This window comes from Lontra canadensis, unplaced genomic scaffold, assembly GCF_010015895.1.
Source record: "Lontra canadensis isolate GAN:19392208 unplaced genomic scaffold, GSC_riverotter_1.0 scaffold53, whole genome shotgun sequence".
NCBI lineage: Eukaryota > Metazoa > Chordata > Mammalia > Carnivora > Mustelidae > Lontra > Lontra canadensis.
The window spans coordinates 2,379,565-2,405,032 of NW_022631047.1; the positions used below are offsets into that span (position 1 = coordinate 2,379,565).

A 25,468-nucleotide genomic window follows, 5' to 3' on the forward strand; every position below is an offset into this window, starting at 1 on the left:
AAAAGGGGCTTACCTTCCACAGACACTTGGCCTGGCTGGCACATGGGATTTAGGACAGCCCTATATGGGGGGCTGCCCTCCTGAAGGAGGCCTCAAGAACAGGGCAGGGGCAGCAGATCTGAACAGGATCTGTCTCCCAGGGAACAACTGCCTTTATAGACTTCCCACGCTTTTAGCACAAAGATGCTTCTTGGCCACTGTTCACAGAGGTGAGCTGAAAACACTTAACAAAATGGTCAAAATCTTTGGGAGGCAGGAGGGAACTAAACAGAAGGTCCCGGGTTAACTGAAGGCAAATTTACTCAACCTCTCTAGAGGAAAGGACCCACGGGCCTACAGAGCATCTCCTCTACAATGTGCAGAGTGGAAACTCTTCCCTTGACTGTTTCCAGACTGGTCCTGTGTCCAAAGCTCCCCCTATGAGAGGGACACGAACATCAGGCTTTTGATTTAGAAGCCCAATCAGAGAGACACACACACACTGTGTCCCTGAAGAGGCACCTTGAAGAACTGAAGCTGGCAGGTGGGCAGATTCTGGGTATGGCTCGAGTTGGGGCTGACCAGGCACAGTGGCCTACTGCCTCTTGAGGACAGCCTCCAACGGGAAGGGCTGACGGGAAGCCCCAGAACAGATTCTGGGCTGAACCGCTTCCCTCCCAATCTTGCCCTTCTCCCACACAGAGTCTGGCTGATCCCTCAGAGAAGCGTTTGGCAATCATCACTTGCCCCTAACACACTGTGAAACTGCAAACCAGACAGTAAATAATGACTTCAGGCTGGCTCTGGTCCACATGGATGGACCCTGTTTAGGTTTATTTGGCTGAGTTCCTTCTCTGCCAGTAGCAGGAGAAGGGTTGGAAAAGAGCGAATAGGATATTCCTGCTGAGGACCTGCAGGTGGGCAGGGCAGGGTTCTGATGGGAACAAGGCCTAGAGAGCAGGGGTTTCATGCAGAAGCGGCAGGCACACCCCTCACCAAGATATCCTGGGCTGTAATCATGAGTCACACTTGGAGCATTTGGATGAGCCTGATAGGAAAGGGGGGGAGGGGCACAGGCTCTTCCCTCACTGGGAAAAACATGGGAGACCCAAAGGAGGGCAGAAAGGGTCCTAAAACTGGATCAACTTAGAGCTGCTTATTGCTTATTTAGTCAGAAAAGTTTCGCTGGGCCCCACGGCAGATTTGGCCCAGAGGCTAACCCTCAGGGCGGGGCCTGGGAGAGAGGCTCCTTCCACAGTATTAGGATAAAGGCCCAGAGACGGAATTAGAATCAGAAAGTCCCATTTCCCTTCAGGAGGTCTCTTTCCTGGCTAGCACCGGACCCCTCTTCCTTTACCTGTAGGACCCCAAGGGCACTGGGGAATGGTACTGGGGGAAATGACCACACGTCACCAGGGACTCTGTTCCACTTCTGTGACACCAGTGGAAAAGACATGGCCATACAACCTTGGGACAAGGAGGGGAGCGGATACCAAATGCTTAGAGAATGATGCCAGTCAGCCCACTACCTCTCAGAACACCAAGCTGCTGCTCCACCACCTGGTTGGCTCAAAAACTGGCCAATTCCTCAGGCTGAACCCAGTGTGTGGACACTGAAAAGGATAACAGGGAAGAGTCCTGAGTGGGGGGGTATCCTCAAATGCTTTGTGACCCCCTGCCTCCAGGGAAATAGAGATGGGGAGAGGAACTGCCTCCTGCCCCAGGAGGAGGGAGGGAGGGAAGGAGGAAAGGAAAAGAGGAGACAACCCCAGCCAGCCCCAGGGGAGGCCATAATTAAGGCAGTGATGCTGGGGTGGGGCTCCCTTTTGGGATGTCCTTGTGCTCCCAATTACAGCAGCACTTCCCCTTCTCCATCCTCAGGAAACTTCCATTTTGTGGCAATTTTTAAAAGCATTCGCTACTAGGAAACTCGGAAAGCGAGAGACACGCAAAGCTCAGGTGTGTAAAGGGCTCGCTCACACCTGTCACGGGAGGCAGGAGGCATGTGCATTAGGGTGGCAAAAGAAATGAAGAGAAAGCCCCTCTCCTCAGCCAGGGAAAGCAGGAGCGCCTGAGGCCCTGGAGCAAAAAAGCAACAGCGCAGGAGGGACTAGACAGAAGCAGAGTGAGAGGCATAGGCCAGGCCATGGGGGAAGACAACAGGAAACAGCCCTGCCCAAGAAGCAGGGCAGGCGTGGGCTCCGAGCGCCCCTACCAGACTTTGGAACAGAAGTCCTCACACCAGCACCAGCAGAGAATCCCTGAAGAGCAGACTTAGGGACATGGTCCCATGCTCAGCTGATCTACAAGCCAAGGGGACACACACATTCATGGTTTGGGGGTTTTCCTCCTCCCTGCACCCCCAGGGCCTCCCACATTCATCTCGGGCCCAGGACTGCAGCTTTGTCAGAAACAAAACAGGCCCAACACTCCTGTGTTTAGAAAGAGAATTTTAAAAGAGTCAAAAGAACGGAAACATTATTTGTCCTCTTCAGGGCAGGGAGAAGACCTCCTTCCCCAAAGGTTCAAGACTATGGCTAGGTGATAAGGAAGGCAGGCCCGGCACCCAAGCCTTGGGGAGACACAGAAAGGGTCCATGCCAGGCACTTGGCTAGAGGCATGTGCAGCCCTCAGACCACAGGACTTGATGGATGCTGGGGCTACTGGTTCTGGAAACAAGCTTTTCTTTCCAGAAATGTTGTCATTCTGTCTGCAGTTGCTGGCTGGAGAAAAGTATCAGAAAGGCGTGTGCCTGGGATACCTGAAGGCAACCTCTGATTCGCCTTTTCTCCTTGGCATGAGCCTTTTAACACCAAGGAAAGGCCATGAGTTTGGCAACAGAGCCTTCAACAGTCTTCATCCCTACCGAGCACGGGGGGCTCTCAGGGTGACTGGAGAGGAGGCAGACTAACTTGGAGAGTCTTGATCTTTCAGTTTTTCCCTCAACCTGAACACACAGGGTGAGACACAAAGACACATAGACACAGACACACACAGAGACACAGACACAGACACACACACACACACACACACACACACACACTCACATTTGGGAACCCAACTCAGGGAGCAGGCAGCTCTGGGAGTCGTCAGTCCGCTACGTGCCCACTTGGCACCTATCCTGTCCTAAAGCCCTTTCCAGTCACTTCTCCTCCAGGCCCCACTTGGTGAGATGCTTCAGCTTCTGCTCCATCAGGCTGATCATAAAGGCACAGTGTAGGAAAGTCCCCTACTGGGATGGCCACTGTTTGGAAGCAGGGAAGGCTAAGGGGCCCGCAGCTGCCCAAGGCTGGTGTAGACATCCTCTGCTCCGCTCAATTCCTCAAAGATTGGGATCAGGTTCAGCAGCTCAGTATCTGCCATGTCGTCAAACCAAGACTGCACGGGCACCTGGGATGGGGAAAAGGCAGCATTAGTCTCCTGACCGCCAGTTCTTCCCTCCCTGGCCCCAGCCCCAGGAGGCTGGCTGAGAGCAGCTGGGTGGTACGCTCTTCTGGAAAAGCCCAGGTTTCCACTGCCCTGCCCCTCCCTCACACCGGGGTAGAGGCTCCCCAGTCCCTGCAGTGTGGGTGTGTCCGGACCACTCACCGCATTCTCCGGGTGGAAGATGTAAGAGGCGGGCGAGTTGTCTAGAATGAGGGTTTTCCTCAGGTCCCTTCCCAGGCGGCTGAGGTCCTTGACATAGCAGCCCTGGTGGAACACGCAGGACTCCCGGAACAGGCGGGCCCGGAACACGCCACAGCGGTCCAGCAGATCCGTCACGGGGTCGGCATACTAGCAGCAGAGAAGATGCTTTTGTCCAGGTGCAGTCCTGGCTCCCCTTGGGGCTGCCCGCAGACCAGCAAGGAGCTGCTGGACGCCCCCCCACCCCAGGCAGCCATCATGGGTGTTCTTGCTTCCTCCTCCCGCCCCCCCAGGTACCTTGGCTAGGCTGGCAGTGAAGAGCACACATTCAAAGAGTTCCCCCATTCGTCTCAGGAACTCATCCACGTAAGGCCTCTTGAGCACATACACCTGAGGAAAAGCAGAAAGGCCTGTTGGAGGCATCCCCGTTGTGGGGGAAGCATGCAGCATGGGTCACTGTCCCCACTTCCACAAAGAGTGGCCAACAGGGTCACACCTCACTCTGTCGGCCCCTACACCCTGGAAACCTTCTGCCCCACAGACTGGGACACTGCTACCCCCTCCTCACAAGGCTTCTGTGGGGTTGGTGGCCCACCCATGACCCTGCTAAGGCAAAAACACACAAGCCTATGTCCCAGAAGCCATCTTGGTTTCAGCCGGCGAACCATCAGCTGCCTCCAGAAACAAGTAATCAAGAATAGGCCTCACAGACGGAAACAGCCTATCCTGGATTACTTGAATCCAGCGACAGCCTCTGTGGGAGCTTCCTGTCCTTGGCTCTGGCGGGACAGTGTCCAGGTCACCATCAGGCAAGATTGCAGACACTCGTGAAACAACTCTCTGTGACACAGTTCTTGGGAATGTGCCGGGGAGAAGTGACTCTTTCTCCTCAGGGACTGTGGGTCAGATACCCTGCATGTCCTGCTCTCATGCCCCACCTGGCCCAGCTGGCCACCCCTCACTCTCATGTCCACCTCTCAGTCTCGCACATTTTGGCCTCAAAGGTCCGTCAACTACATGTCCCTCACCATTCCGCATCTAACTGCCTCCCCGCCTCCAGGATCTCCCCCTCTCAGCCAGCCTCGATGTTACAAGAAGCATTCCTTCGAAGCTTGTTATCCATGTCACTCCTTGCTCAACCGGCATGGGCCTGCCATGCCTCTCCCTACTTGGCGGTGGCCTGAACTGGCCACCAACTCACCAGACCCCCGGGGGCTCTGCAGCAGGACCCCTCTGCTCTGAGGAGCCACAGCTTGGCTCCCCTGCAGGTGCCACTTCTTCAACCTCGAGCGGGTCCTTCCCTCTTCCTGGCTGTTCATCCAGCTCGGCACCCCTCCCTGCTCTCTGCTGAAAACCCGCCTTCTGTAGGTAGGTGCCCAATTTTAATCTCAGCCCTTTCTCATGAGGCAGGGTTCTCCCTGTCAATCAAGAGTTCACTGTGCGGATCTGCCTGTCTGAAAATAATGCCTTCTTTTCTCTGCAGGTTCTCTGCATCTCCATGACTTCAGATGGATGTAAAGCTCAGCTGGGCAGATGCTGGGCAGTCCAGGGCCATCCCTGGTTCCGAGCAGGGGCTGTGCTGGGCCTGATGCCACCTCAGATGGAAGGGCAGGTGGTGTTGGGGATGAAAGCTTCGAAGGGACACAGGACAGTGGTGACTCTCCAGGGAAGCCTCAGGTAAGTCTTCTATCCCACTGGGCCATATGGACAGTTTCAGGCCTTGTTCCTGATGGTTCCGCCTCTCAGGCCGGCTGGCAGGCCTTCTGGGCAAGCGTTCAGAGTAACTGCTTCTTCACTACCAACACTGCACGAGCCCGGACTGAGCAGGTTATGCAGGGCCAGAGGCTGGGCTTACTTGGATTTAAGTGCTCTCTGACAGCATTTACTGGGGCGGAACCAGGCTGGGGACCTCAGGGAAGGTGGAGACACTTCAGGAGGACGAGAGATGCTGGGGCAGGGAGGAAGAAATCCACTTGCTAGATGGGAGTCAGTGGGCATGGGGAGGAGATAAAAGGGAGAGCCCTGGCTTCCTTGCCTGTAACGGGCAGACAACCAGCATTCCGGATTAGAGAAGACGACACTTAACAGCACTGGCTACCTTGGCTTAGAGATGGTGTTCAGTAAATGGCACCTATTACTCATATTTAGAAATATTTAATTTTAAACAGCTTGGCTGCAAAGCAAAAAAAGTTGACAGCTAGAGGGTGATGAGAGGCTGAACGGTTTCGAAGATCAGAAAGCCCGGAGCGCAAGAGACAGCAAGAAAGGAGGGGCTGAAGTTGCAGGAGAGGCCCGCGATGGTGCACACCAGAGGGGCGGAGGAGCCCGAGGCCTCTGGGCCGGCTGCGGCCTGGCAGGCAGCTCACCTGGTGAGTGGTCCCCTCAATCTCTACAGGCACTATGAAGTCGGCGTTGTTGATTGGCTGGAAGGCAGAAAAGTTAATGAGGTCAGCACAATGGGAAGGAGACAAGAAACCTCTGCCACAGCTGCTGCACTATCCCATGGGAGAGCTGGGGAGGGACGGAGTGCACACACTCCAGGAAGCTGCTCCCACCACCCCATTAAGGGGCACAACAGCCTCTCCTAGTTTTCCCTATTTACCGCCACCCCCAATTCTACCTGAGCTGAGACAGCTTCAGTGCCTGAGTTAACAGACGACCTGACGGAATGGAGGGAGGCCAGGTCCTGGGCTGAATCCAACCCTCTCACAGGCCTGTCCTTTCCAGAGCCCTGGTGGGATTCCGGGCTATGTGACTAGGGGCAGATGGAAGACTGTGGGCAGTGACCGGGGGGAGCAGGGATTCCTACTCCACGTTCTTCAGTGTGGCCTCTGAGTGCCTGTGATGCCAGTATGGCCAAAATGCCAGAGGCCCCCAGCCTGCCCTCAGCTTTAGGCTGCCCCTAGCACCTGCAGTCAGGCACACAAGACAGCCGGAGTGGCGTGTAGGAAGAACTCCAGATGGGGAAATACCTTAAAGGAGCTATGCACAAGTGTTTCATCCAAGTCAATGACCACGCAGATCCTTCCTTGATCTTCCTCTGTCACCTCTGGGAGCAGACAGGTCCCCGGGATCTGAAACCAGAGCCAGATTGCTGAGGTCTGCCACCAAGAAAGCCCAAGAGTTCTCCTCAGCAGAATTCTGAGAAGTACTGGGGTCATTGCAAGACATAGAAGACCCTCAACTTCAACCCAGAAGAGGTGCCCTTTGAAGGCCAAGAGATAGAGAAAGATAGTTGGCTCCTCAGCTCCAGCCTCCCACTGGACTATGAAATGATCTGGACACTGAGATGCAGGCCAGGGCTGGTGTGGGATGGAGGTCAGCTATCCCCTCATAACCTAACACCTTGTACCGAGTGGGCCCTCAGCAAATCTCTGGGACAAATGGCTTCCACAGGCAGTGGCACCAGCCAGGCACTGAGGAACGAGGGTGTCACCCGATGTGAACACAGGTCTGGGGCCTCTGAACATGTACCCTATCCGATTCACCTACCTGATAAAACTGGTACTGGAGACAGTGGAGCAGATCCGACTGTGGGGGAAAAGGAGGCAGTCAGTGCCCACCAGCCAACGCCATCCCAGCTCAAGCCCACTGCTTCTGCCTCAGGCCCAGAGGGTCATTTTTGTAGCAAAACCCCAGCCCCCAGGAAGGTTCTGACATAAAACAGTGACTTTTTTTTTAAAGTAAGCTCTAAACCCAATGTGGGGCTTGAACTCATGACCCTGAGATTAAAGGTCTCATGCTCTACTGAGCCAACCAGGAGCCCCAAAAGTGACTTTTCCTAAGAGCTGGACAGGAAAGGGGAAAGGCCAGAGCTGCCTTTTGACATCAGATTCGATGAAGGACGGAGAAGGCAGTATCTCTGTTCTCAGCTGCCACTGCCTCTCCATTGGACAAACTGAGTAGCAGGAACTCCAGTTGCTGATGCCGGGACACAGAATCAGAGGCAGAACCCAAATCGGAACTCCTCACTGTGGTGTGTTTTCTAGACACTCTGTTGTGAGTGGGTGGTTGGGGTACACCGTGTGGGGAGGGCGGCAGAGCCCCTATAAAACATCAGGTATGCCAATGTGAACCTACACTATGAGTCCTAAAACATGAGGGGAAGTGGAGTATAGAGAGGTCAGAAAGCTTCCCCGGCCTTCTGCCAGTAATAAAAATGTTAGGGTTGTAAAAAGTGGTATGTGTTCTTAATAGAAACCCTGAAGAAAAATGAAAATCTTAACGTTGGCATTTTAGTGTATTTCTTTCAAGTCTGTTTTAGCAGTTCCCCCCCATAATATGTAATTTCACATTCTGCTTTTCAACTTAGTGTTGCAACTCAATACTTTTCCATGTTATCGTGAACTTTGTAAAAATCAATTGCTAAATAATACTGTCACATTGCACTTTATTTACCAATTCCCCCATTGGCTAACGCGCTGATGCACATATCTTCAGCCTGGTTTTGAGAGAGAAAAACAGCTAGACCGTGGTGTTCCTGAAAGAAGTGACCAACGGCATTGGGGGCAGATGGGGTTTTGGTCTGGGCTGTCCCCATCCTTGAAATGCCAGACACACCTTCTGCTCCTTGTGAGGCTCAAAGACACCCACAAATTTCCCAATATCCCCCCCAGGACAGGTGAGAGGGCTAGAAAAGGATATCGAGAGTGTGGCAGAATTTCAATTTCTTGCTTCCCAGGGAGTCAAGTAACTTGGAAGACAAGGTTTGTATGGTACATGGCAACAGAGCTTGGAGCTCCAACTCTATTTATTAGCTAATAACTCTTCGGGGGCTACACACACCCTCTGGATCTCAGTTTCCAGGTGCGTAAGTGGGAATACTGATGAACTTCCGGATCACATGAGACAATATACACCAAACTCCTTGCACGTTCCTGGCACCTGAAGGGTCTGGAGTGCAGGGGCCCTCAGAAACTACAGGGAGAGTCACACAGCCTGTATCACAACAAGAGCCAAGAGAAAGGAGATGGCCTGTCTGGGAGTGACAGAGAGGGGCCTTTGAACCAGAGATCTCTGAGACTTCAGGGCAGATTATCTTGCCCACATGCCACAGTTGCAGGGGCCCCCACCATTAGCCCCCTCCTTGCCGGCACCTCGCCACCCTCCTCTAGCTACCTTAGCAATGGTGTTGGCTTCCTCCTTGTATGCAGAGAGCTCAGTGGACGAGCTTGACTGGCCAACATGCTGGGCGCGAAAACAGCAGAAAAAGGCCTTGAAGATGTTCCGTCCACGAGGTTTCTTAGGAGAGGACTTGGAGACTAGGCCTAGAGCAGAGGGAATGATGAGGCATTAGCTACAGAGCCACTGTGGCCACAAGCACCCTGCACTCACTTCCCTCCAAGCTGTAAACCCCAGCAGGGCCCACAGCATGGGCCTGGCCGGTCACCAAGTACAGTCCACAGTGGAGGGTGCGGCTTTAGTCCAACATCACTCTAGAGCAGAAACAGCAGGAATCACCACTCTCTGGTTTGGGAAATGATATGCAGAGAAATTGGTCTTCCTTCCATGGCAGGGGACAGGCACTCAGGCAGAGGCACTCAAAGATGGGGCCAAGTACAGAATCCAGGGGTCCCATCACTCTGGTAGCATGCTGAAGGTCCCCTCAACAGTAAAAGTTACCAAGGCCAACCCCCCAGTCCCCGACCAGCCCTAGTTGGTTCTCTTCTTTGCAGAAGAACTAGCTGCTCCAGACAAGGGAGACACTTAAACCCTTTTGGGGCTAAGTGTGGGGCTGTGGGTCTGTTCCAGGTCAGTGTCCCCAGAAGCCGGGTCAGCAGCAGCAGCAGCAGCAGCAGCAGCACAGCCCAGGCTGCAGCTAACAGATGAGAAAACAGACAGCTGCAGCCCCAAGGAAGAAGCTATAGCCTCTCTCCCCTCCCCCAGAGTGCTGTCCTTCCTCCTCTCTCCCCTCACAGGCAGGAGGCCTAACCTGTACACCACAGGAACACCAACCCCTGGGGAAACACACCTGGTGTTGGGTTCTAGATCAATGGCCCGGCTTCTAGACTGTAGGGGCTCATTCCTACCTTGGTAATTCAGGCTTTGGAAATACTAAGCCATTTGAACAGGAGGCTTGGTGAGGCAGCCCCAGAAAAGCCAAACTGATACAAATAGCTATGGCTATTATGGGATCAACCAGAAATGGACTTCAGAGTATCTTTAAGTGTCTTTTGCTTTTACAGGAACTAGAAGTTCTGGCAACTGTGGAGCAAGTGTAGGGAGAAACGATGGGGACTGTGGCCAGGAGGTGGCGCCACGCAACTGCGGCCCAAATGGTCCCCAGCCACGGTCTCAGCCTGGGTGGGAGGGGCCTGAAGTTTCAACCCGCCCACTTCACCGAACAACGCAGGCTAACAGTGCAGGAAATAGAAAATAAATCTGGAAGCACCTGTTACTGTGGGGGTTAAAAAGGCAAACAGAATGTGGCACTAAGGACGACTTGCCTTGAGTTGTTCCCTTTAGGAAGGGAAGGGGGAGACAATGTGGTGGGACCTATCCAGAATCAAGGCAGGGCTCAGTCCTCAGAGCCCAGAGGCCCTTGCAAAGAGGTGAGGAGAGAGTCATTTAATACCCAGGTGCGGGCTGCCTGTGCTCCTGGAGTGGAGGAGAGAGAACCAAACTCTATTGGCCATGACCAAGGGTGAGGGAATGGCCGCCAAGTGGCAGGCAGCGCCGGCCAGGCCAGCCCCTCAGCTCTGACTCAACAGCTGCAGAGGGCTTCCTGCAGGTGCGGGCGGGCATCCCCGAGCTTCAGAGCTCTCTGCCTCCCTGGGTGACGCCAGACACCCCTGACACTGGGATGACCATCAGGATCCTTCCTGTAAGTGACCAGGCCTCCCCAGCAGTTAGCTGACAAACCCAGTATCATTCTTGAGCTCTTGGCCCTGGTGGAAGAACCAAGATTTCCAGGGACTGGGGCTTTTGTCACAAATGAAGAGGATGTACCGGGGCCCCCTCACCCCCTGGCAAGGCCCCTGTATCAAAGAGACATACCTCAGAGCAGAGCCTAGTACCTAAAGAGCAGGATGAGAGAGGCCCCTTGGACTTTTCCTGACTCTTAATAATCTAGGCAGCAACCAGAGGCAAAGGATGGCTTCTCCACCTGCCTTCATGGCTCACCTTCAATTCCGAGCCCGGGAACGCAGGCAGACGCGGATACAAAGCTCCAAGACCAAAGCTGAACCATCACTCTTCCTTTGGTTTATGGTTTCTTCACGCAGAACCACAATCAGAGGCTTAACCCAAGCCTGGAGCCTTTTTTTAAAAGGCCACACAGCCCAGGCCTTTCCTGAAGAGAGGCCGTCAAGAACGCACTCAGCATCTTAGTGACAGACGCTGTGAAGGCTAAGTAATCCTGAGAGGCAGGGGGGTGAAAGGGGCAGCTGGCTGGGGCCACAGAGAGGCCTCGCTGGTGCCCACTGTGGGAGGCCCAACAGGCAGACGCACTTCAGCCTCAGACACAGAGCTTGGCGGGGAGGGGGTAGGGGCTCCTCAGCTTGGTTTGGACTCAGCAGGGGATGAAGGTCTTCTCAAAAACACAATGCAACCAGGCAGCCCCTGGGCCCCAGAGACTGCAAATGCCTTGACCTTGGGGGCAGGTGCTCTGAGCAGAGCACAGAGCTGTGGCGCCTGTGGAGAGTGCCCCAAGCCCACGGCAGCAAGGTCAATACCCCACATGTCCCTCTGTTGGGGCCCCACTGCCCTCAATCCTTCTCCAGGCTCTCTGTCCTCCTTGCTCTTATGAACACTGTCTCTGAGAATCCATCACAGCCTCTTCAGCCTCCCCTCAACATGGCTGCCTCCTGACGGGGTCTCCAATGGCCTTGGCTGAGTACATTCCCCAGCCTCTGGCTCTGTGTACAGGAGGTGCTCAGTGACTGTCACTGGCGGAGTGAATGACTGAGAACTCCAGGGCTCTGTCACCTCTACAGAGCCAGGACCTGTGGAAGCCTTCACTGGTGTGCAACAGCCCAGAAGAGGCAGAAACAAAAAGAATCCTTTAAGGAATGACAGGAAGGTGGGCACTGAAGGAGCTGAGCCCCTACGGGAAGCCACTTAGTCTTTCTGGGCCTCAGTCATGTTTACTGGGAGTGTTTACTGAGATGCTGTGCCAGCTCTGGGTTAGAACACTTGACACCATTACCTCATTTAATCCTTAGTACAGACCCAACTGTAGGCACGAATTCCCCATTTTACAGAAGGGAAACTGAAGCAGAAAGGTCACACCGCTAGAGATCACACAGGGAGAGGCAGGATTTGAAGCTAGATCTGCCTTAACCCAGGGCCAGAGTTCTTACCCACTCCTCACCCTGACGGGCTCAGGGGTATCACATGTATTTATCCCTACAACACCAGCGAGGTGGTAGGGCCCTCTCAGTCTCTTAGATGGTTTGTTCTACTCCTCTCTAGGCTAGGATGGTAAAGGATTAGTCTGGGGCCCAGCCCCCTTCTTAGCTGCTCCCTTGGGCAGACCGTGAAAGGTTGTAAGGGGTGAACAGTACAAGGCTCTGGGATTCCACTGCAGGGCTTGCTTCACCCCCATCCCAGCCCTGCACCTGCTCTGACTGACAGATACCTCTGGGAAATCAAGAGGACAATGGGGAAGGGAGGGGGGAGGGGCTGGAGACAGGAGCTTTGGCCCCAAACCTGCTTTGTTCAGTGGGTTTAAGGGTGAGGGGGAACACTCATCAGAGTGGGATGTGAAACCTGTGTCAGAGAGCCTTTCAAAGGGCCCCTTTAAGCCAGCACTCAGTATTGTGTCCCTGACAGCCAGAGCCAGGCCACCCCTAACCCTTCCGTATGGGACAGCGAGGAGCACTGGCCCCCCTCGCAGACAGGAACACCAGGCACAAGAGGATTTACAGGCCCTTGGGGATTTCGCTGCACATGGTTTCCCATCCAGGGAGGGCAGGATTCCAATGGGTGCCATGCAGCCCCATAACCAGCTGCTCTCTCTCCTTCACCCTTCCTGCTCTCCACGTTCTGTGGAAGCCCTCCTCCTCCCCTGGCCAGCTGCTGAGGCACACCTGCTCTCTCTGCTCCAAACATCTGGTATGGGGCTCAGTGTCAGAGAGCAGCACAGACCTAATGACAGTAGCTCTGGCTTAAGAAGAAAGTGAGCAGGTGGCTGAGGACAAGGAAGCCGGGCCTCACCTCCAGTTCACTACTGCAAACCTTCCCACCAAGCCAGGGGGTGAAGACAAGGTGGGACGTGGGACGTACCCCTTGCTCTGAGGGTCACCTGGGCTGGGGGCCAGACTCTGCCAGTGACTGACTGTGACACACAGCCTCTTTGAGCCTTGGTCTCTGCATCCACGACTTGGGACAACACCAAGACCTCTCCTGAATGGAGAGAAACAAAACTTGCTGTGCGGACTCTAAGGCTCAGTGCTGTGCTTGTTTGAATTATCTAAGGGGGGCGATGACCACCACTGAGCAATACCGGACCTCACTGCAGGAGCCCCGCAACAGGACATTGGGGGCCCTCCCACCCCTGGGAGATGTGAGGAAGGTGTCAAAGGAACTCTGATCGTGAGCAGGTTTCAAAAAGTCAAAACAACCCCTATACCTACTTCTAAACCCACTAGGAAAGTTGCTCTCCAGCTTGCAAACACCATGGCTGATATTCTTCAAGAACAGGAAAGCAGGTGAGGCAGTTCCACCTGAGATGAACAGTGCCCTCTCCCCTTTTGTTGACCACTGCTGCCCCCAAGAAGCACTAGATGAGGACGATATTTGCTTCCATCACGCAGAAGCTTGTGCGTGTACAGGTCTGCCGCGCACGCGCAACACCCCACCCCCAACACACACACGGAGACTGGCTTTGCCAGGACAACACTATTTTTAACCTTCTTCTGAAGGTCAGGTTCAGATATCACTGTTGCCAACAACACAGCTTCGCGTTCCAGTGAAGGAACTCCTCACACATCCGCCTGGGAGCCGGCAGAAGGCAAGCTCTCAGGCAATTGGATTTTAACAAGCCCATTCACGTAGAAGGATGCTTTCTTGGTTCCCTCAGAAGTACTTCCTTCCCCACCATTTCCCATCCCCCCATAGAAAAGGATTTAGTCTGGCTATCATTGTAAAATGGCCTCTCTCAGGGGCCTCCCTCCCCTTAGCTATTGGAGGAAGGAGAGTATTTGGAGCATTTCCGGCCCTTCTTGGCCAGCTGCCTGGGCCCTGCAGCCAAGACACGTCTGATTGGGGCTCCCCACAGAGAGGAGTCCTCCCAGGTCCACAGCAACGGGCATCTGGGACTTGGCTAAGGATAGCCCTGAAGCGCCAGGTGGACGGAAGGGCTCCTTGGACCAGCAGGTGAGTCGGCAGGAGTACAAGAGGCTGAGAAATGCCTAGACATCCTCCCCACAGAAGAGACTGGAAACGATGGGAAGGGTATTCCAGTTCCCACAATGCCCAACTGCTGACACTGTTCTCTTCAGGCAGACAGGGCCTCAGTCAGCTCAGCACCAGCTCCCAAAATTCCCCAATGCAGCTGTGAATCTGACCACACAGACTTTTAAAAGTAGTTCGAGCCATGCTGTTTAGCTCACACCAGCACATTCTATACTGGGGCCCTCCCTGCGGCTGGCATCTAGGCTGTTTTACTTGAGGGGTATCTCCTGACAGTCCTCCTCTGGGCCGGAGGGCTCCTTGCATCTCCCTTTCTTCTAAGACAGAAGGTCTTTTCTCAGTCCTGGGGCTTAATGCAGCCTATAGTGGTGTGTGTGTGTGTGTGTGTGTGTGTGTGTGTGTGTGTGTGTGTTACAGGTCACTAGCTACCTGTCTCCTGCCCCTTCCCTGTCCCCTCAGCAATCTGGTCACTGATCTCAACACATGGCTTCAATTTCAGGGATGTTCCCTTGAGAAGGACTGGTTTGGGAGCAGGGGTTCCTGGCAACTTCTAAAACATGATCGAGATACTTTATCCATCAGCCTTTATACAAGTTATTGTCAAAACACCCTCCTAGGTCACTCTAACATACTTTAAAATTCTACTTCAGGACACCTGTGGCATAGTCAGTTAAGTGACAGACTCTTGGTTTCAGCTCAGGTCGTGATCTCATGGTTCTGAGATGAATCCCCCCCATCGGCCGATGATCAGCATGGAGTCAGCTTAGAATTCTCTCCCTCTGCCCCTCCTGCTCGTGCTCTCTCTCTCTAATAAATAAATAAATCTTAAAAAAAAACACAAAACTTCAAAAACATGCTGGGGTGGGGGCAGGGCTCCCAGAAGGAGCAACAGGTCCTGGACTCGGGATGGAGGGGCCGTTTCCTCACACAAGTGTTAGCAGCAGACTCGGCCCCCAGCCCCATGCCAAGAGGGCTCTCAGTGGATGTCAGGAAGTGATCGATGGCCCACAGTGGCAGCTGAGACACACCAGAGACACCATCTGGGAGAACCCGAAGGGCTGGATCCTGTCCTGCGTCTGCCGGAGGCCTTGCCCCACACATGCCAGCGAGGGTAGAGCTGTCCTTGTTGGGGACTGGAAACCACACCTGCCCACCTCCCTGGGAGGAGGTGCTGAGCAGGCCCCTGCCAGAGGCTGGGAGGCTAAGGGAAACCTGCAGGCAGGACACAAACACATTCTCGGTGGCTGTTTTGGCCCTGCTTTGGCTGTCTGGCTGACTCCTGGAATGCCCGATTCGGTGGAAAGCATGAAGAATCCAGTGCCTCTTTACCCTCCAGCTCTGTAGGCCTGCTTTTGGGGACATATGGATGAGTAAGATGCAGATGAGGCAGTGGAGGCACAGGACAAAGGGACCCTCAACCACCAGTGAACAATATAGTGGTCACACAAAGTGCCATGGACTTGGATTTAAATCCGGCTCTGCCACATGTAGGGTGTGGCCTTGGGTCTCAGTCTCTTCATCTGTAAAATGGGAAGACTAACATTACCTATTCCACAGAGCTGTGAGATTTATAGGGACCTCAGGGTATGTCCTGGCTCTAGTGTCAACTGCTAGTCATTAAGGACAAGGTACTGTCATAACCTAATCTCAGTCTCAATCTCAAAATGTTCCACTGGATGAGACCACAGAGATATCTTCTCATTCCAGAGGTCACACAGAGGTAGTGGCAGGGCCAAGCCTGGGAACAGGCCTTTTCTGGGACTCCACAAACCAATCACAGTGTGTCTCTGTCACACACACACACTTTCTCTCTCTCTCTCTCTCTCTCACTGAGGTTGGCCAACCAGTTCCTTCTTCTTCTAGTGGCTGGCCTCTGCAGAAGGACTGAAGGAGTCCTGCCAGAGAGTCTGTCCTACCTCCATGGAAACTCGCCTGCTCTGGTCACACCCTTCAGCTGCCCCAGGGATCAGCCAACTGGTACCAGTGTGTCGGCTTGAGAAAGTACCAAGGCAGAAGTCAAGCAACCCAGAGCTTCCCCCACTTCAGCGTCTCCAACAGCTCTGTGGTCTCACCTGAGGCACAACCTCTCTGAGGTTCAGTTTCCTCGCAGGTCAATGGGAAAAGGTCTACTCGACAGGGTCTCTTACAAGGTGGCTCCAGGTTACTTTAAAAAGTGGGGATGCACAATGCAAATGAGAGGCCATGCAGGTCACGGTTAGGACCAGACTCTGGAGTCGGAGTCCTGGCTGACACTAACCAGCTATATAGCCTTGGATGAGGTGTTTCAGCTCTTGCTGAGGTTTTGCTCATTTGTGAAGTACAGCTTAACTCCTATCTCACAGGTCAGTGTGAGGATTAAGTAAGACACTAGATATAAAATGCTAGGAACCCTCCCTGGCCCATGGTAAATGCTCTATAGTCTGTGATCATTACTGGGTGAGAATCATTACTCTATCCGTTCATATTCAGAAAACTTTAGGACTCCCCTTTAGGAGCCCCAAGATCTTTAACAAACAGCAAAACTGGATCCCTCCAGGGGACTCTTTCTGCTCAGGGCTAAGTAGGCAGTTGGGGCCACTGCTGTGTTTACCTGGCTCTTCTCCAGGGACACTTGTCAGAATTTGGAACACACACATGCCCGGCTCACCTGCTCATGCTCTGATCCGGCAGGATCCAGGTGGGGTCTATATTTTTAGTAAGTGTCACAGGAGATCCTGATGTGTGTCCCTGGCTGAGGGCCAATGCCTAAAGGTTGCCAGTGGTCCTTGACTAACCCTTCCAGGACTGGAGAGTGCTTCAGCCAGTGTCCCCTGGGTCCCTTTCCCCACCATATCTCACTGGCTCAGTGTTTCTGCATGTCCTGGAGGACTTGTACCCGAGGGTCTGGTTTTCCTTTCTAGGAGTACCTGCTCTATCACTGAATCAAAAGACCCAAGCCTGCTGTCTCTTCTTACAGGCCCCTGTTCCTGTGAAGGAGGGGCCCCAGCCCGATTTTGCTACGGAAACAGAAGAGCTGGGAACTACCACACTGAGAAGGCATTTCCACAAGCCTGTGTTAGGCGATTTGGACCTTCCCATGAATCTGCTTGGCTCTCACTGGGAATGGGGCCACACTTGTTCCTTGAGAACAGTGTGGGTGGGGAAGAGCAAATTCTACAGGATGCAAAAGCTATTCATACGTCAAGAGATTAAAAAAAAAAAGTATAGAATAAAATGAGAGTAAGAGCAAGTCTGATTTTTAGGGGGCAGAGGGGGAGGATCAAGAGCATCTGGAAAGGGAAAGGAAATGTCAGGAAGTCTACTCAGAGATCAGGTTCAAGGATAACCCCTAGAAGAGCTGACCCATAAACCAAGACATACACAGCTCCTGCCTAGAGGGAGACTGGGTGCTCCCTGGAGTACCCATTCTGTAACAACAGACCTAGGGCAGGCACACAAACCTGAAAGGGCTGGGCACTTTGCTGGACAAAGAAACCCTGTTCTAGCTGGCCTCTGGTCCAGAGCGCCTTCCAGTTCTAAGTCAATTCCTCCACTTTGATTTCTAGCTCCTTCATAAGAGTTACATGTTAACGAGTTCATCTATATCCCAGTTGGGAACCATGCCTCCTTTTCAGAAGAGGGAGGGGATCATGTCAGGGCCACACCCAGTTCCGTGACCCAAGATGAGCGAGTTAATTCTGTGCTTTGCAAGCAGGCTGGCCTGAGACAGGGCGAAAAACAATTTTCTTGCTGCTTTTGTGTTTTCTCAGTGTTGTACTCCAAAACCAAGGCAGCAAAGACACAGCTTAAGAACATCTATTTCTTTTCAAAACCCCAGCTTTTTTTTTTTTTTTAAAGATTTTATTTATTTGTCAGAGAGAGAGAGGGAGAGCGAGCAAGCACAGGCAGACAGAACGGCAGGCAGAGGCAGAGGGAGAAGCAGGCTGCCCGCCGAGCAAGGAGCCCGATGTGGGACTCGATCCCAGGACGCTGGGATCATGACCTGAGCCGAAGGCAGCTGCTTAACCAACTGAGCCACCAGGCGTCCCAAACCCCAGCTTTTTATTTCTCTCCTTATTACCAGAATTCCCTAAAAGAAATGTGAATCTCACTGGGTCCATTAACTCTCAAAGCGAACATAGCCAGGGCCAGAACGCAGCACACAGTTGTCTCAAGCGTTCACGATAACCATTTCTGAGAGGCTGAGCATTGCTCAGAAGGTTTAGACTCCAGAGACTCTTCCCAGGAGGTGCATGGCCCCCCGACCTCCTCCCACCCCCAGATGCCCAGGCGCCAGGCAGAGCAGCAAATGCCCCAAGGCACAGGCTGCTCCCAGTTAGTGCAGATAAAATCCCATTCCAAGTCACACGGGCACAAAGACAGGGTCTGTGCAGCAACAGTGTTTGCGAGGCTCGGAGGTTGATCCTTCCAGAAGGCCCAAGCCCCCACATCAGTGTCCCCTCTGACCCCAGCCACCTGTCTTTAACAATAAAGCCAACATGATCCCGTGCTGTTTGCACCGTGTCATTTGGGGGAAGGAGAAGGAACTAATGGAGCGTGGTCTAGCCCTGCAAAAAAGAAGGGCATTAACATCTCTCAATCACCTAAGTATGAGGCATTGCGGAAGTGTAAATACCAATATTTCTATTTTACAAAGAAGTCACTCCAAACACTAACGTGATTTGTCAAGTCTCACTGTGAATAGGAAAAGTAGGGATGTGCATCCAGGTCTGAAGAACTAACTCTGCTCCTGGGACAGTTCTCTGAGACAACAAGGAACACTTTAACTGCTGCCCCGGCCAGGTCCTCCAGCCCTTCCCACGGAGGATGCAACGGCCTCTCCACTGCCAGCTTCTATAAGGCCTCGACGGCTGAGAAGGGAGGAGACAGAACACCAGCCCCATGCCAGCTCTGAGGGGCTTTTCCCGGCCCTTCCAAAGTCCTGCTCCACTGGAAACCCACAGGAAGCAGCAGAAGCTCCAGCTCCCAGCTTGGGAGGACAGAAACCCACCAACTTTGTTGCTCAGTTAGCAGCACTCTCCTGGGGGCTTCCAGAGGGAGCAAACCCAGCCTCTAAGTCACCACAACAGGTGACTTCCAAGATGGAGGAAGCATCTCCAAAGCAGACTTGGGGGAAGCCTCAGAGCCACAAAGAGGCCAAGGCTGAGCTGGGGCAGGGAGAGAGGAGAGGAGAGGGGCAAGGAGGGCAGGAAGAGTTGGCGGCACATGTGCACCCCAGGCCCACATAGAGCCAACCAAGGAGGAAAGCTCCAGTAACACCTGTTTCTACAACTACAAGGAAAGGTGTTTGAGCTTTTCCATGAGAAAATAAGGCAGAATATATCCCTTATGGGGAGAAAGCCAGAGCTGGAAAAACCTCTCTGGCATCCTCACTCTTACGGAGGGTCAGCTACTGGCACCTGTGCAGTTTCTCAAGTGAGAAGACGACTCACCACACCACCATCTCTCACTGAGAGGGTCACTAGGTCTCCTAGAAAAAGAAAAAGGTCCCGACTACCCCACAGGACCCATGGGTCCCAACAAGCTCCAAAAGAGGCTGCCTCCACCCTCTCACCTCACTCTGGGAGGTTACAGGCTTGATCCCATTTTTTTTTTGGCTTTCCCCCATCTAACTCCAAAGCCCGGGGCATAACCTCCCAGTAGTGGGGCTACACCCTCATACGGGGCTGTAATAAGTGGCCATTCTCTGGCCAAACTGGTATCAACTTTTCTTTTTGACTTCTGATGTTACACACAACCCTGTCCCCACTGTACCAGGAAGTCATTTCACCCATCTGTCTGGGAAGATGATCCAATTTTGGTCCTTTTATCATCAATGCTTTCAGTAACTTTGTTCTATCTCCTTTACTTTAATTACTTTTGAATCATCAACACACCCAGCCAGCGTTAAGGCTCCAAGAACTGAATGCTAAAGAGGAAAAACAACAAACACACACACACACAAAAACCAAAACACAAAACAAAAAACCCCCCCAACAACCCCGTAATGGCAAACAACTTCACTAAAAAGCCACCCAAACTGGGAACTATTTTTTTTTTCCTAGAAATTGACTTATTAATAACCTGTATCACACCCCTTCCCCTTTTTCCAGAGGGAGGCAGGGCAGAGATGGGATGCTGGGGAGGTGGGGGAGGGCAGCAAGGAATTCCTAAAGGGTATCATTAAAACATCTACTCCCGGGGCACCTGGGTGGCTCAGTGGGTTAAAGCCTCTGCCTTCGGCTCAGGTCATGATCCCGGTGTCCTGGGATCGAGCCCCATATCGGGCTCTCTGCTCCGCGGGGAGCCTGCTTCCTCCTCTCTCTCTCTGCCTGCCTCTCTCTGCCTACTTGTGATCTCTGTCTGTCAAATGAATAAATAAAATCTTTAAAAAAAAAACAAAAACAAAAAACAAAAAACATCTACTCCCCACCCCCGCTTAAAAGAGGGGAAAAAAAAAAAAGGGATGCAGGATTTGTAAATAATGAGAGACTCAGAAAGTTGGCTTGCTGGTTGCTGGGTACCCAAGCAGCCCAGGAAAATAGTATGTCTTCTCCGGAATGCAGTCAAATTACATGGAGAGAAAGAGAGAGCGCCATGGCTCCTGGCTTGAGAATTCAGATTCCTCCAGGGATAAGTCTGAAGGACAAACCACACACAAAAAAGAAAACAAAAAGTGTAACTCCAAGAAAATCCAACCAACTTCAGCCACTGAACACTGTCAAGAAGCCAGCTGCTCTGCTTCCTGCTGTCATCTCTTCTGTTCCCTGCCACTGGCCCTGGTGGCTGAAACTTGCAACTCTGATATGTAAGCAGCCCCTTCAGCAGTCCTGCTCCCTCTCACTCCTGGTGTGTTTCCCTCACCAGAAAGGCACCCTTCAGAGCCTCTGCAAGAGCAGGACCAGAGAAGGGAAGCACAGGATGGTTCTTCCCATTCCTCATTACAAGGGACCCCTATGGAATCCTTCCACACCCCAATCTCTTCATCACCTCTGGCTACCTCCTGGAGTCCTTTCCTGGGATGACTGCGAACAGGCAGGAGCTAAGTTCTCAACACAGAAAGCCTCCCCTCTTCAGGCCTCAGCACAGCTGGGCAGCCAGCAGAGAGGGGAAGCGGCCCCTGGGGTCACACAGCCTTCTTAGTGATGCAGTCAGAAGTACAGGGCACAGGGAGCAGGGGCTTTGGGGGGCTTGGGATCCTATCAGGCAAAGCTCTCTCCCTCCTCAAGGCAGGCTTATTTAAGGAAGGACCCTCAATGCAGGAAGCATACATTGCCCCTCCACCCCATTCCACTCCAGGAATTAGGGAAAGGCTGACACCAGCAGCTCAGCTTGCCCCTAGGCAAGTTGGGGAAGCTAACAGGGAATGCGAACCCTAGGAATAAGTGACCTGCTGAGTAATGTTTCCAAACAGGGGAATGTGGGCAACACTGAGGACCCGCAGCCGGCCCCCCTCAGGGGTCTAGGCCTCAATATGTTCAAGTGCAGTAGTGGCCCTGCATGTCCTATTCTGGGTGGTCGAGGGAAGGGCAGGAATGCTCCGGATTTGGTACGCAGAGCGTGCTATCTCCAGGCGCAGGGCCAGGTAGCCCCAGCCCGGGGAAGTTCTCCAGGAAAAAACAAAACAAATAAACAAACAAAAACACAAAAAACCCGACCTAGTCCTTACTCCCCGAGGAAATTCTGTCCGCTATTTTAAACACATTCCTCAAGCCTCGAGGAGGAACGTGGGGGAGGGGGAAAAAGAGTTTCTGGGCTTCGAGTGACCAAACTATGAGAGATTCCACCCTCGGCCCGCAAGACCTTTCCTCACCCTCGGCAAAGGCCTCGGCCTAACCCCGCTCGCGTTCCCAGGATCACCCCAGGGTGGGCCCGCGACCCCCTTGCGTTTCCACCTGACCCTCAGGAAGGCGGGGGCCGCGAACTGCTGCCCACGGAGAACTCGCACTTTTTCGCTGCGCGATTCAGAAACACGCCGGGTCTGATGCCATTCGGCGAATTATGTAACCAGGGACACCGCTCCCGGGCTAAACAAACGCGGCTCTGTATGTGCAGCCGCGGCCCGGGGGAAGCGCACCGGGGCAGGGAGGGGCTGCGGCCGGGCCTCGGGGTCCGGCTCGGAGGCTCAGAGAACGCGGCAGGAGGCAGCGGGGCCGGAGCGCCGAGCCGCCGAGGTCCCGGGCCCAGGGCAGGGCCTCGCGCGGGCCTGTTGGGTCCCCCAGGCTCGGCCCCTCCCCCACCGCGGCCGCCCCCGCCTCCAGGCGGTGAACTTGGTCCCAAGTCGCGCAGGACCGCCGTCACCGCCCGCGGCCAGAGCGACCTCGGGCTTCAGGGGGGCGCTGGGAAGTGTTGGACTCCAGTTCCGGCTCCATTCCAGCTCTGGACCCCTCCGTCCTCCTCCCCACCCCTCTCCCCACCGCCCTGGGGCGGCTGCGCGCCGTCGTGTGGGAAAGTGACGACCCCACCTCCCAACTCAGCAGGGAGACCGACGCGGGTGACCCGCGCTTCGAGCGCTACTCTTCAGTCTCTCCGTACGGGGGGAGGGGGTGCAGGACAGGGTGACAGCTGCGCGATGACGCCCCTCCCCCTCGGGCGCTAGGAGCCCGGGCCCCGCGCAGCCCCAACAGGGGTCTGAGTGCGGACAGAGACGCGGGGGCGGATGGAACAGGGAGTCGGGTCGGAATCGCCAGCTCTGATCCCCGGGAGGTCAGGGACCCGGACTCGGGTTCCGGGCTGTGCTAGCCCCCCACCCGGCCGGGGGCGACGCAAAGTTTTGGGAAGTTGCTGCCCCTACCTTGCTTGGTGAGCACCAGGGCGTCTTCCCTCCGCGCCTGGGTGATGATGGAGCCGTGTTCCATCTAACAATCCCGCGGGCCCGGGCTGGCTGGGCGGGAGGACCGGCGGGCGCGCAGGCTGGGCTGGGCTGGGGGCCCTGGGCGGGGGCCCGCTCCGGCTCCGGCTCCCAAGACTCGGACTCCCACAGCTGTTCACATCCCTGCTCTCGTTTCCTCCCTGGGCCGGGAAGGGAGGCGGCCTATACGGAGGGCAGGCGGCCCGGGCAGCGGCTCCCCCGGGTGCCCCCGGCCCCGATCCCCCGGCAGCAGCTCCGGGCTCCTCAGTTTGGGTCCAACATGGAGAATCCGGAGCGAAAACAAGAGGAGGAAATGGGACACGGGGCGGTTTCCAGGCTCCCCCCTCCCCTCCGTACTCCGGATAAACAACCCGCGGCTGCAGCGCCCACCCCCGCGCGCCTCCCGGCTCCGGACCCGGCCTCTCCACTGCCCGCCAACGCCTCCCTCTCCAGAGCACCGTCCTAGGCCCCAGGACCCTCCACCAGTGAGCCGCCGGGGCTGCGGAACATCCCGAGCTTTCCTATTTTGTTACGGAAAAAGCGAATCCCCGAGGGGGGTGGGGTGGCGGGCGGGCAGGCTGGCGGGGGAGACTTGAAACCGCTCCGGCGCTCCTATTGGTCCTCTCGGAGAAAAGGGGCGTGGCCCCTCCTTACTATGCGGTGCGAGGACCCAACAACATTCCAGTCGCTACGGCCACGCCCCCGGGCCACTCCCCCCTCGTCCGGCTGAGGCCTCCCAGTCTCCTCGGCCACACCCCCTTCCCAACTACTTAAAAGGACACTCCAAAGCTCACGTTTCCGTACTCGGTGCTGGTGTGTTCACTTCTGTGCGACTGTTTTCGGGTAAGGTGAAATGGTTCCGCCCTTCAGATAAACAGGGCAAGCCTTGAGTCCTAACCCAGGTCCGGCCAGGATGGGAGGGTTCGGGGCAGTTTTCTTCCTGCTTGGCCCTGGAATCGTGGGCCTACAGTTTCACGTAAAAGTACAACCACAGAATCTTCGAAAGGGATGTGGGTGGGGGGCGGACTCGGGACCCCAGCATATCAGAACTGGAACTGACCTCGGTACTGTCTGACCTACTGTTCAAATGAGACATGAGTCGCAGGGCTTTCCTCAAATCCACTCAGTCATTCCCATTCAGGGTTTACCTCCCCCCCCCTCCTTCCCCTATAGTCCCAGCCTCAGATTAGATGGATAGAGGTCTCCAGAAGGGAAGAGCTTTTACTTGGTGGACTCAATGCTCCCTCCCCTCTGTCTTTGCTCTTAGACCTCAGGTACCCTCCCCTGGCTATGGCTCCTGGACTCAAGGCTTTGGGTGAGGGATATACACACACACACATTTGCTTCCAAGAAGTGAGAACTCTAGAAAGTCAAGTTTCAGCTCAATATCAGGCCCTTTTCAGTGAGTTACATCTGTCCATAGGTGACACGGGCTGCCTTCAGAGGAAGGGAACTGTTCAAGGCTGGCAAGAGTGATGTAGAATGAGAATGCATCAGGTGATTTCTGAGCTGCTTCTAGCCCTAACAGTCAATGATTTAATGGAACTCACCTACCAAGGTAGGGCCTTCCAGGGGGTCAGGACTTTTCTGGTCCCTGGCAAATGGGAACAGCTGATGGCCTTCCCTCTGCAGTTTCCCTGGCCCAGCTTAACACCAGGCCTCACTGAGGGGTGGAGGAGAAGTGGGTCACATCTTAAATCTCCAGGTACCATCAAATACCTGCCCCCCGCCCCAGTCCCTCCTTCACGAGGATAGGTGAGGTTGTGATGTGTATCAGGCTGTGTGCCTTAATAGTGCTCATGCATGCTTGGTTCTTCTGTTCTTACACACACATACACAGAACCTTTTTATATAACACCATATTAATGGAAACGCTGTTTTTCCAAAATGAAAGCTGTTACAGAAGATCTGAATGATGCTTATGTAACTTTAAAAACTGAGTTTGGGTAGATCTTAATTCATTAACGGAAGAGGAAAGGGAGGAGTTCTTTTTTTAAGATTATTTGAGAGAGAGAGAGAGAGAGAGAGAGAGAGCACGAGCACACCAGCGGGGTGAGGAGCAGAGGGAGAGGGACAAGCAGACTTTGTGCTGAGTTTGGAGCCTGACGCAGGGGCTTGATCTCACGACCTGAGATCATGACCTGAGCCAAGATCAAGAGTGGAACACTCAGTGGGACACTTCACGGATGGAGCCACCCACAGGCCCGAGGAAGGCATTTTTATATACTTATCTCCCCTTATTATTTTATTTTACTTTTTTAAAAGATTTTATTTATTTATTTGAAAGACAGAGATCACAAGTAGACAGGGAGGCAGGCAGAGAGAGGGGAAAGGAAGCAGGCTCCCCGCTGAGCAGAGAGCCTGATGCAGGACTTGATCCCAGGACCCTGGGATCATGACCTGAGCCAAAGGCAGAGGCTTTAACCCACTCACTGAGCCACCCAGGCGCCCCTCCCCTCCTTATTAAAAGAATCACTAAACCAATAGGATTCTTAAATCTTCAGTTGGGTGTGTGTGGGGGGGCTTTTTGGGCCCTGCCCCCTGCCCCTTTGCCAGGTAAGTTGGGTTGGGATGGCAGGAGGAAGAGTGCAGGCAGGAGCTGAGAATTGAGGATTGAGAGACACCTGCTCCCCCCAGCTCTGTAGTGGTGGGCAGGACACTCCATCTCTAAGTTTCTGTTTC

General features: G+C 54.1%; 1 protein-coding gene across 2 annotated transcripts; it reads right to left on the bottom strand.

The window, feature by feature from the left end:
• Window positions 1-2,998: 2,998 nt before the first annotated feature.
• On the bottom strand, window positions 2,999-23,329 carry CTDSP2 (CTD small phosphatase 2). 2 transcript variants are annotated; one of them, XM_032874615.1, is made up of 8 exons: window positions 22,730-23,325; window positions 8,722-8,870; window positions 7,096-7,134; window positions 6,576-6,677; window positions 5,970-6,026; window positions 3,901-3,993; window positions 3,568-3,753; window positions 2,999-3,369 (listed from the first exon to the last, which is right to left on the bottom strand). In XM_032874615.1, exons 1-8 carry the CDS (start codon window positions 22,791-22,793, stop codon window positions 3,244-3,246), a joined length of 816 nt encoding a protein of 271 aa, XP_032730506.1. In that variant the 5' UTR covers window positions 22,794-23,325; the 3' UTR covers window positions 2,999-3,243. The 2 variants fall into 2 exon arrangements, with proteins under 2 accessions (XP_032730506.1, XP_032730507.1); XM_032874616.1 differs by lacking the exon at window positions 6,576-6,677 and having other exon boundaries at window positions 22,730-23,329.
• Window positions 23,330-25,468: the final 2,139 nt, after the last annotated feature.

Excerpts from the sequence above, each read along its gene's own strand:
- CTDSP2 (XM_032874615.1), bottom strand. The coding sequence starts at position 22,793 with ATGGAACACGGCTCCATCATCACCCAGGCGCGGAGGGAAGACGCCCTG. Across the intron at positions 8,871-22,729 it reads CCTGGTGCTCACCAAGCAAG|GCCTAGTCTCCAAGTCCTCT; the intron begins GTAGGGGCAGCA and ends CCTCTGCTCTAG. Across the intron at positions 3,754-3,900 it reads TCACTGCCAGCCTAGCCAAG|TATGCCGACCCCGTGACGGA; the intron begins GTACCTGGGGGG and ends CTCTGCTGCTAG.